Raw genomic sequence first — 12,235 nt, 5'->3', positions numbered from 1 at the left:
TAATTACCTTTTCAAAGTAACTTGCCCAACACTGATGTTGACACTTATTTTGAAAAAGCTATAAGCAAGTTTTTATCAATTGTGACTCAAAGGCAGAGGTGAGTAATTAATTTTCCCAAGGGGCCTAATTGTAACATTGACTAGCAGTTTATAAATAGAACCAAATAATATTGAGCAGCATTGAATTCAGCTTATTAGTGCAGCCCTCCACAGCAGTGCCAGTTTCTCATGTGGCCCCTTGAGAAAATGATTTGGGAAAATTGGCCACCCCTACTCTAAGGTAAATTTGGGCTTTCATTGCTGGAGTGTTGGCTAAACTTGCCAAAATCAATAACCCTAACCCTAAGTGCAGGGCAGAGCCAGAAATAGCCCGATATTCAGAAGAAGGCTCTTATCATTGATGAGTCAGCCACAGCAGACATTCAGAGAACTTCAGTTCTTAGCACTTGATTGGAGCAAGTGAACTCACATTTCTTTTTTTTACACTTGTTTTGCCTTGTAAAGACTTAAAAAAAAACCCTTTCCAAATGTCTCGCTTGGCCAGCAGAGAGGTGTTAAATGATTTGTGTTTGGTCTGTTACAAAGGCAGTCATTGAGTGAAGATTGGCAGAAAAGCCCAAGATCTTTTATCTTTGCATCTCAGAAAGATCGATGAAATATTCATTACCGTGTAAAAGCAGACCGATTGATTATACTGGAATAATACACTTTGGTTCAGAAAGGATCCTGTAGGAGTGTGTCTATTGAAAATGCGAGCCTGTCAATTCAGTTCAATTGTACAGCAGGTCTCTTGAGAGTGTTCAGTTCGCAGCTCTCACTGAGGCTTTCATCTGTCAATCACAGCACAAGATTAGAAGATATCAGAGGTCGCCGTGTCAAAGTTCTGTCGTCATCCACAGGGTGGCGGGAGCTCAAACTTTAGAAATGACACGAGCGGAAAGGCTTTGCTCGGTCGGTGCTGATTTCTCTTGACTCAGAGATGTGCTGAAGATTTGTAAGATAGCTCTTGAATCAGAGACACAATCCTCTCGTTGATTCAGAGGCACTATTTCTTCTTTCTCTCCCCTGCACACGGGCTAAATTATGAATGTGCTGTTATTTGTTTACTCCATGTTGGAATGAGAGATGTGCATTATTCATCTGTTCTGACAGGAGAGACATCAGAGTAGGATGCAGGCTTTAAAACCAAGCACAGACTAACAAGGACAATGCTGGGGATGTAAGCAGTCAGGCACATGCAGACACAATAATTGACTTTCTCTATAAAAAAAAAAACGTGTTCAGAAAACTCTCAGCAGAAAAATGGTTCACCTGGGAGAAAGCAGCCTTAATTACTTCCAAGACAAATTGGTGCTTCATTTGTTGATACTGGTTATATGGCTGTGTGCCTGTTTGCTGATCTGTGAGTCTGATTTCCAGTCTTTGTTTTAAATACATTACTCATACAGGGCCTTCTGAAGCTAATTAGATTTCTTTGTGTTTTCTTTTTAGTCCTGAGAGATGATTTCCGGCAGGCCCCGAGTGACGTGGTGGTAGCTGCCGGTGAGCCTGCTGTGTTGGAGTGTGTACCTCCACGAGGTCACCCCGAGCCCACCGTGTCCTGGAAACGCAACAACGTCCGAGTCAGCACCAAAGATGAGCGCGTCACTGTAAGTTCAACAATCATTAGAAAAAACGTTCATTTTTTGCGAAAAATACAGCGATTTGTAAACCCGATAAACTCCACTGCATTAATCTTTACATCTCTGGATCATCTCAAAAATCAAGACCTCAGAGGTCAAAGTAGTCATAGCTGGTAACCTAAACCTAACCATATATTTGGGAGAAAGCCAAAATTTACTTTCTTTTGTAAATATTTTTTGATCTGTGTAAGTAAGAATGATGATTTTCTTTGTTCTCTGATTGCAAAGACTTTGGGGAGTGACTAAAGAAAACAAAATTTTAAGCTTGTGTGCCTAGGGTTAGAGTTCTGCCCATCACCAATGATGACTCAGACCTCAAACGGTTAACCAGTTTTAAGTTGGATGCAGTCTCACCTCTGGTAAAAATCTCACTCCAGAATGTTTTCAGTTGTCCTGCTAAACAAACAACCAAAAACATCATACCAACCTCCCTGGCAGAAGAGGTAGAGGAAGATGGATGTCTGTTTTTTGGATTTTGTCATCAGACAGTGATCACGAGGGGCTGCGCGGACATCTCAAAATTATGATGATTGAACATGTGCCCCAGGCGGTGGATTTCAGGTGGCCTTCAAAGCTAATAGATCCAATCTTTCCTGCATGTCCTGAGCCTGTCTCGGGGTCTCCTCCCTTTAGGACACGCTTCAACCACCTCATCTAATCAGATGCCTAAACCACTTTAACTGGCTCTTTTTGGAGGAGTAGCGGCTCTACCCTGAGCCTCTCCCAAATGACAGAGCTCCTAAATATTGGGGAGGAGGGATTGGTATACCCACGAGAAAGAAAGACGTACCTGTGGGCTGTCCTGTGGGCCACCAGCTGAAGGAGGAGTCATAGGAGTTTGGTGCTTTGTGGATCAGGTGGCAGCCAGAGGCACAGTGATCGGATCCTTGTTACTTTCTTACTGATTCGTTTATTATAGACCTGCTGTAGTTTCCAATTCCTAACATCCATGATCAATAATTCTGGATATAAATCCAATGAAAACCAACATCGAACTGTGCTTAATAATGGCCATAGCCTTTATACATGAAGTGTGATAAATATTATTGGTCTGTGCTGTGAGGCTCAATTGTTGCCAAAAACTATTAAAAATACAATAGAGACCTACATTTGAAATGAACACGAGCCCTGAAGTTTATTTTGAGTTAATCCCACATACTCTCTAGTGATGTGAGTACTTTGCAGTGCTCCAAATGCGTATGAATCCATCTCTGAAAATAGTTCACAAAGGTACAGTTTCACACTTAATTAAAATCTGTCTTTCATTATTTTACTTAAAAAATTAAAAAAGCAATAAACATCTGTGATTTATTACAGAGTCACTACAGACTGCAAAGGTAGACTTTGAGTACCTGGGGTAGGAATAAGTTGAAATTTTAAGGTTAAAGAGGTGTTCAAAAAGGAAAATGACCAAACAAAATTAATTTAAACTTTAACGTGTACAACTGTGAGCAAAGACCTGTGTGGATAGATTCTGGTTTGTCTTTCTTTCCTCAGGACTGATAAATATTCCCTCAAATGGTCTAGAAAAACTCTGTTGTACAGGTGGGAGAGATATCAATTCAGACTGACAACAGTTTCTGTTGACTATCATTTAATGCGGACACCTTCGTACGCTGCAGAGCGTAAAGTGTCTCTGATTCTGCTGTCGCTTTTCTTCTGTCCTCTCATGTGTAAAAACAACAGCTGGACACAATCTCTGGTTGTTGAAAAATAGATTTGGAACTGTGAGAAGTCACAGGCGGATGAAAGATATTGTTTACGTCAGTAGCTCAAGCAGGAGCTTTAAACTGAACTTAATTTCAAGTAAATCTGTGCTGAGAACCTCAAGCATAAGAATGTAGGTAGAAAATAAACATCACAGCAACGTATACACGTACACCTACAGTGACTCATACAGTGTTTTGAATATGAGCGATTAATGATCTTTGCATCAGTGCAAACATAACTAAACGTGCCATTGTGTTTTTCAGATGCGTGGTGGCAAACTGATGATCTCTCACACCAGGAAGAGCGATGCAGGCATGTACGTCTGCGTGGGCAGTAACATGGTTGGAGAGAGGGACAGTGATCCTGCAGAGCTGGTGGTGTATGGTGAGGTTCAAACAGTTACGTAGTCAGTCCTTCGAAGAGCATAAAGTGGTCATGTTTAAAGGCATCTGTTGTCTAGCAGAGCGCCCCGTGTTGGTGCGAAGGCCTGTTAACCAGGTGGTCATGGAGGAAGAGACTGTTGACTTTCTATGTGAGGTCCACGGGGATCCTGCTCCTACTGTGCGATGGCGGCGAGAAGAAGGAGAGCTTCCCCGCGGGAGGTGAGCTGATGGGCATGACCGCAGACAAATAGAGAGACAGACTGTTGATGCACACACAGCCTGAGAGCACTCTTGTGTTAACACACGTGCCCCAGAAAACGTAAATATGTGCAGGAGCTGTTTATTAACTCATGTCTTTCTGTTACATATCACACCCGCATCACATCGCACTTCTGAGGCAGCAGCGCGCCTTCTCCCTCAGACTGATTCCACCTCGCAGCCATAATGAACACATCGAGAAATCATTCCTACCGTTCTCTATAAAACCGTATAACACCGTTCATTTTGTGACAGGTGATCACACCAGTCAGGCATAAGATCCCAAACAGATTTTTGTATTATGTCTTCATGCAGCTGTTTTCTCAGATTTATAGTGTTCATATTATTTATGAACACCTCTCTCTTACAAGTCATTCCTACTTTTACTCTCTTTAGCAATCTCTCTTTAGCAATTTTGTTTTTAATCACTCTTTTTTTAATCTATCTATCTATCTATCTATCTATCTATCTATCTATCTATCTATCTATCTATCTATCTATCTATCTATCTATCTATCTATCTATCTATCTATCTATCTATCTATCTATCTATCTATCTATCTATCTATCTATCTATCTATCTATCTATCTATCTATCTATCTATCTATCTATCTATCTAGACTAAATACATGACTATTTGGACAATTGCAATTTTTGTAACTATATCTGCACACCACCACAGTGGCTTTTAAATCAAACTATCAAGCTGTGATTGAACTGCAGGTTTTCAGCTTTGATTCAACAGGATTGACAAAAGTACTGAATTAAGTGTTTAGGAATTAAAACTTCTCCAGTTTTCAGAGGCTGGATCATTTACTGACAAGCATTTCCATGGCCACATGAGGCCGGCTCTGTTGTTATACCATCAAAAATTAAGCAGTTAAAAGTCCTGGAATTGATTCCAAGTAATGATATTGCATTTGGTATCTTTTCACTGGAACTATCAACATGAGAGCCAAAGAGATGTGTATCCAAGTGAAGGAAGGCAAAGTTTAAAAAAACAAAATAAATCAGAATAAGAGAGACAGCAAAAACTTTAGCAGTGGCCAGATCAACATTCTGCTACATTCTTTAAAAAAAACTGGCCACCTTAGAAATACTAAATGGACTGAAAGACCACAGATGGAACTGAAAAATTACTTCCCTGAAAATCCAACTAAATCAAAAGGTAGACTGTCCATGTCAAGTTTGCAATGAGATGCCTTTGTGAATGGAAATACAGAGAACAATAAACCACTGGTTACACTCAACAGGAAGAGCAGCAAGGCCAGATTAGACTCTGAAAAAATTCTTTGGACAGATGAAGCCGAGATGTATCAGAATGACCGGACGAGAAAAGTATGAAGAAGCATACTTTGGCGGTCTGATCCAGCGTACCACATCATCTGTCAAACATGGTGGAGGCAGTGTTAAGGCATAGGCCCGTATACCTGCCAGTGGAAACATCACTAATGTTTACTGATGATGTGAGCGCTGCTAGAAGTAGCAGGATGAATTCTTACGTGTACAGAGATATACTTTCTGCTCAGATTCAGCCAAATGCTGCAAAACTGGTTGGGCCGCACTTCACAGTACAAATGAATACTAGTCTAAAGCATACTGCAAAAACAGCCCAAGAGGTTCTCAAGCCAAAGAAATGGGATAATGTTCAATGGCTAAGTCAGCCATTTGATCCCAATCCAACACAGCGTGCTTTTCAGTTACTGAAGACAGAAACAAAGGCAGAAAGACCCACAAACAAGCAGCGAGTGTAGGCGGCTGCAGGAAAGGCCTGGCAGAGCATCTTAAGGGAGGAAACACAGCGTTTGGCGGTGACCATGAAATCTAGACTTTAGTTTGTCACATTAATTCTGAGCCTCTGAAAAAAGTGGATTTTGTGTAAAAACCAGTTTTAATTCTTGATCAGTTTGTGTTAAACGCCTTGAATTAGTGATGAAAGTCTGTACTTTAGTCACATCTTGTTTCAAAACTTCATAAAAAATGAAAAGACTGCAAGAATTTAATGGAGAGAAGTTTCATGCTTTCTTATGGTAATGGCGCTATAATAATCATTTTTAGCCAAAACTGATAAATAATTCTATTATTTTGAAACTTAACAGCTTAATGACTTAAACAGCAGAGATATGAACTTCACATAAAGAATTTTCACATTTTATGTAGATATAATTTTACTTACTTATTTTCAATTTAGTGAGTTAATGCAGTCCTGCTCCACAATGGCTGCTGCTGTGGAGAGTCTTTTACAGATTACAGCTTAATTTGAAGCTTGTGATAGCAGCCACTAAAGGGATGTGTTACTGGAAATGGGGGAAAGCTAACTGGCTTTGACTATTTTCCAACAGTTTCACAAAACTGTGTCAAACATATGGCCCTTGATTTATTAATTATTATATTCTTATATTGAACATGACCTGCACACACTGGGGATTGTAGCAAAATGTGATAGTCGGTAATATTTCATAAATGAATAAATATTCATATTAAGTATGACAGGTCTGTGATTTTTCTGTGAATTGGGAAGTCTTACTTTAAACTTGGTGATCCCTGCATAAGCCTGGTGTAAGAGTCTTTATAGAGACATTTTAAAATGCTACTCATATACGTCTCATTAAACGTGTCCATATACTGTATTATCCATTAATGGGAGACCAAATGCTTAAATGTATGTCCTGAACAATTTTGGCAAAACCTGCACAAAAAGCAAAGTCACGGTGACTGCGGTGTAAGAGTTTATTTGTCCACTTGGCAACAGGATGATGAAGATTGTTGTTTCATGTTTGCAAAGAGCCTTTCTGTCTTTCATCTTTTTCCATTTCATGTCTTCCTTTGGTTGCTCACTGATCCATGAAATAAATGGAATTTAAGCAGATTTTACTCTTTGTGTTTCAGTAATTGTACGCCTTGCGTAGACAAAGAGAGCTACACTGTACATAATATAAATAATTCTGCTCTGTCTTTATATTTAATCTACTGCCCGTACAAAACCAAGTGAAAAATCCTTCGATGTGTTGAGGTAATCTCATTTCTTTCTAATTGATTTTCATCAGTTTCAGTCATTTTCCTGGAGCCTGTGACAATATCTAAAGCAGATAAGACACATTGTTCCACCGGTTTCAAGATAATGCCACCTGATAGCAAAGAAATCCTTCTAAGGACAAGAAATTCCATTACCCCAAACCACTGGCAGAATTTTTCACTTTGTGGAGATTATTATGGTTACTTATTTATTTATTTTGCTATGCATCCGCCAGATCTTTCATTAACTCGCTTTTTATTCACAGGTTTGAAATCCGCAACGGCAACAACCTCCGTTTGTTCCGCGTGAAAGAGCAGGATGAAGGGACGTATACCTGCACATCAGAGAACAGTGTGGGCAAGACGGAGGCTTCAGCCATGCTGCAGGTGCACGGTGAGAAGCACATCATGCATATTGTATACAAACTCACACACACACATATACACACTCACACACTTAGACATGCATAAAAAAGCTCTCAATTCAGGGCCATTTTCACGTATAAGGTAGAGTCACATGGCAGCTGCATCATGCAAAGCCTGTTCCCACTTGATGTCCAACGCTCACTGTGTTATATCAGTCCCTGTCCAGCAGTGCTGCCAGGAGCTTATGCTAAACCGTATGGATTACGCCATTTGACAGATGTTTGGTAGATGTGTGGGTTAACTCACTGCCAGAGAGCAGTCTCAATATTAATAAGACATGACTCCCCCACCTCCTCTCTTCCTGTCTCTTTATCTCCCTCCTCCCTCCTCGTCCTTTTCACTCACTCGGTGTCTTGGTTTAAATAGTCTCAGACGACTTCATCCGCTAATGCCTTTTTCAGTGTAAATGAAATCCGAACCAAGCGGTTTTCTGTTCACACTTTTCTGTTTTGTTTCTTTGTGCTTTTACATGCTATACTTTCCGTTTAGTTGCTCAGCGTTTCATCCATCTCATTAATTCTCCATCTCTCTCCGTTTCAAACTCTATCATCATTCCGGTCGGCCGGCTCTGTGAGTTCACTTTCCATCTAATTCTTCTCCACAGAAGGGCATTTATGTTGCTCATTTGTCTAGAAAAAAATATTTTCTGTATGACGTTCTTAATGGTTTTTAAAAGCAACTGTAAATGCCTAATGGTGTAAATGAGTTCCTCCATTAGGTACTGACATGTTGACAACATGCCTGTTGCTGCAGTCAGGCATTAAGTAAGCCCCAGACACAGTGACTTAATGTACAGCAGATTAAGGACTCCTATCAAACACACATCTGCTGTGTTGAGAAGAGTGTAGCACCATAGTTTCTAAATCCTTCTCTCTTTTGCAGCTGGAGGAGTTCAAAATGCAGCTGAAAGGCTTTTAATTACAACTAAACTGAGGCTGAAATAACAACGTATTTGACCTCATCCATTATTACAGAGCACTTAAACTAATATTCTATCATTAGACTTAGTACTAGCAATATGTTTGGTGGAGATGCATCAAGCTTTTGACCATCAAGATCACAATTACCTTGATATTTATTGTGCTTTTGTCAAGCGCCTAATTTGGGTCAAGTTTCAAAAACAGTGTTGCCTACATTTCCCACAATACTCCTCAAACTCCAACTTTTTTATGAATTTGTTTTTTTGTGTAAGCTTCTAATTTTGGCCTTTAGTCAAGATAAGACTGATGGCATCAATATGACATCATTAGGCTTATTTTCTCAATAAATCAGGTCCAGATCAAACTCACCTTCTTATTTCTGCTTTATAAAACCCCAGTAAAGGACACACAGTACTTGCAAAAGGTACCCTTCATGTCTTTATATTTAGCTTTGAAAGAGCCAGATTTTCCTGTAATATTTTGAAAGTGGTCTTGTGCATCAGTTCTCCAGGCTTTCTGAAGGTCATTCAAGGGTTTTCTTTGGACACTGGTTGATTTTTCAATCATTTTCAGCCCAGTCCTTGGAACTGACCAAGAAAGAAGCACCTTAACACTGACCTATGAATCATTTAAGTGCAGAAAAAGACATCAAACTCAAGGAAACCAACCACATGTCTGCACAGAGATTTTGAAGAACCGATTTTAAATAGTATCTTTAGGCACTTTGCTGCTTGCAACCTGCTGCAAAAACACATTACGTCTTGTCATGTCTTTATGTGAATTTAGGAAAAATGGCAAAGATAGCAAAGACTGACAGGCATAAAATAGAATTTTTGCACCAACAAGCTGGCTGGCAACACAGTGCTGGAGATTTAAAAATAGATTTAAACCAGTTGAACTATCATGTTTCAGCTAGACAACAGTAACACACAGTTAAATCTCTAATTGGGACATAAAGCCAAGAGCTCATATTCCCAATATCCTTTCTCCCAGACGGACTACTTTGCACCAGCTGCTAGACTTCTAACTAAAACAGGACTTACAGAATTAAACTGATATACATTGCAAATCTTATTCAAAATCTACATAAAATCTTTAAAATGGTTTAGAGTCACTTTAAGACTCCATGATAAAAAACAGCCACAAGTAGCGCCAAAGTGAATATGAAATAAATGAGAGCAATCTTGTGCTATATGTGACTAACACATCAGATCTGCTGAAAGACATTATAACATCTGAAGAAAGAGAAAAAAAACTACACAGAAAGATCATCACAACACTATAATGATAAAAGATGTTCTGCGGCTGGGAAAATGCTCTCGGTGAGAATATTAAGACACGACACAGATGACTCAGTTGTCTTGTGTATTGAGCCAAATATGCATTTGTGCGCCCTAATACAAGTGTGTGTGTGTGTGTTTGTGTGTGCAGCTACATATGCACCATATGCACTATGCAGAGATTTGTAGAGAGGATGCATCCAGGCTAGAGAAGCTTCCCATTTGGTGGGAAGTGAGAGCCAATTATTCAGGCGGGGGCAGAATGCAGTGGTCAGTGTAAATCTACAGAGGATGTGATGATGTGGATAACATGGTGATCTGACCCAAGCTGGAAATTGGCAGCTCTTCTCAGACCTTTCCCAAAATAACTCAGTAAATGTCATCAGAATGACGCTGGCTTTTGCTGCCATGATTTTCTTTCATCCCCCCCGCCCCCCATTTTTCTCTTTAAGAGGACATGGAGGTGATTTTTCTCATTAAGGACGAGAGGGTGATAATGATGAGTATGTAGCAACAGATCAAAAAACTCAGAAGGTCAAAGAAAAGACTCTTAAATCTCACTCGTTAACAGCTAACGAGCGCTTTATCGATCCAGCTCGGGGTTAACAGCGGTTTTGGAAAATAACTAAACCGAGAGACGTTCAGTATTTCAATATCATTACGTTTTATAGATCCACTTTATTATATTACTTTATTTTACTTCACTACATTTACTTGGCAACTGTTTGCTTCCTTCCTGCTTCATTAAGCAACTTAGGTCTTCAGAGAGTTCCTCTTTGGCAGTTTCTCATCCTGGCTTCCAAATCGAATATATATTTAAAACTGGTTCAAGCAGCTACAACTGCTTAGAAGCAGTTTGTTTGCTGCTGTGAAAATAATGTGCCGAATACAGCGAATCAGCAAGTATGCGCCCTTATGGATGGCACAAAGAGTAAGAAACTACCATTTTGCTGTGTTTGCATTCCTAAGGAAAAGGGGGAAGTAAAGAAATATTGTTGCTATAGTGTTGGCGTCTTTAAAATGGTTTGCCATATTGGATTCAGAATGGTTCCTTCCCATTCAAATTAAATGAACACTTTCCCACTGATAAATTATAGAGGAGAAAATTGGGTTGGCTTTTCAGCAGAAAGGGAGCGTTCATAAAGCAGGCCATTTCATGCACAAGTATGACTTTTAATGGGTGGTCACACTCCTCCTTCTCTTCCAGTACCACCTCAGATTGCTACAAAGCCCCGAGACCAGATTGCCACCCAGGGGAGGAGCATCACCTTCCAATGCGGCACCACGGGAAACCCTCCACCTGCCATCTTCTGGCAGAAAGAGGGCAGCCAGGTAAGAGGCTGGAGCAAAGCACAAGGCGCTCTCTAATGCTAAATACTGCAGCAGCAGAGACATCCAGGACACCAAATGAGTGAATATAAATACATTTGCTCCCCTAACAAGCCCGGGCTTGCTCTTCATGAGCACTTGGCGCATTCTTTGTAAACTTTACTTCAAGTATTCTTTATCACATCAATAGTCAAGAGTTTCACACCTTCTTTGTTTAAAAGGCGAGAACGACTCACCACAATGTGAGCAGGTTTTTTTGTCTGATTTAATCTTACTTTTTCTGACACCTCTTTTTTAGAGTTGCCCACATTGATCAAGACACATTTTTCCAGGCGAAATAAGCGAGAGGCGAGCGAGATAATGCAGCACATTTGCATTTGGCTCAGAGATATGCGCAGAGACAAAGTGTTGGAAGACATTGCGTTGGCGAGAAATCTTTCTCCTGTTTGCGTGCCACTCTGGTTTTGGGGGAGTCGACAGGAGAGGGAAGAGAAAGTAGAAGAGACTGAAAGAGGGCTTCCAGGAAGCACACCAGGTGTGGAAATTGCTTCTTCAGGCCAGGATTGCAGACGAATGCTGCCCTCCTTCCACATTATTCCTGACCACAAATGCCATGTTGCTTAATGGCAGCTGGGTTCACTGACTCAGGAGTGGAGGAGAAGCTTCAGGTGTTTTCGGAAAGGTTCCACAGAGCAAACAGGAAGTTGAGCTACTGATTTTGTGAATAAGCTTCAGTCGGCAGGATAGGTTGATGCCTTGCTTGGCTGTTTGTAGGGCTTTTTGCTGTATATGTGGGATTATCTGTAGCCTTATAACCTCGGTCCCTCCACTGGAGTCTAAGCCTCTTAGAGGAAATGAAATGGATGGCTGAATGGATTGATGCATCCCTCCCCCTTGTTCCCATCCATCTCACTTACAGGAAAACAAGATGGGATAGCTATAAAATGTCAGTTTCACAGGCATCATCCCCCCCAAAAAAACAACACAACAACCAGAGTCTTTCAGGGTTTTTTCTTTTTTCAAATGTGAGATTATCATTAGAAGTTAATAGTTTGAGCCCCGGATTCGGGTGAAAACATGTAAAATAATGTGTCAAAACTAATTTGACAACAGTTTTACTTTAATGATTTATTAATTCTTTACACAATTCATCAACTAAAAGTAAGGATCCACAGCTCATCTCTGGGAGGATGTAATTAATGGAAGATGTACTAATTAGCAGTAAAAGTAC

The 12,235-nt window shown here is 40.2% G+C and overlaps 1 protein-coding gene across 3 annotated transcripts in view; it reads left to right on the top strand.

Annotated features, from left to right (window-relative positions):
* Window positions 1–12,235, top strand: part of LOC146694268 (roundabout homolog 2) — a 103,010-nt gene that overhangs the window by 60,988 nt on the left and 29,787 nt on the right. For 2 of the 3 annotated variants that reach the window (XM_085430360.1, XM_085430358.1), the window contains exons 3-7: window positions 1,492–1,649; window positions 3,656–3,776; window positions 3,853–3,994; window positions 7,316–7,443; window positions 10,883–11,007. In XM_085430360.1, coding sequence (XP_085286486.1) covers window positions 1,492–1,649; window positions 3,656–3,776; window positions 3,853–3,994; window positions 7,316–7,443; window positions 10,883–11,007 — 674 coding nt within the window. The remainder of the gene's footprint in view (window positions 1–1,491; window positions 1,650–3,655; window positions 3,777–3,852; window positions 3,995–7,315; window positions 7,444–10,882; window positions 11,008–12,235) is intronic. The other variant, XM_085430359.1, reaches the window with a different exon arrangement.

This window comes from Copadichromis virginalis, linkage group LG14 (assembly GCF_057382275.1).
Source record: "Copadichromis virginalis isolate Kocher_CV1m ecotype Utaka linkage group LG14, C_Virginalis_male_GT1.1, whole genome shotgun sequence".
Classification (NCBI taxonomy): Eukaryota; Metazoa; Chordata; class Actinopteri; order Cichliformes; family Cichlidae; genus Copadichromis; species Copadichromis virginalis.
Note: the sequence above shows the minus strand (reverse complement) of the source record. Positions and strands in the feature narration are given on the sequence as shown.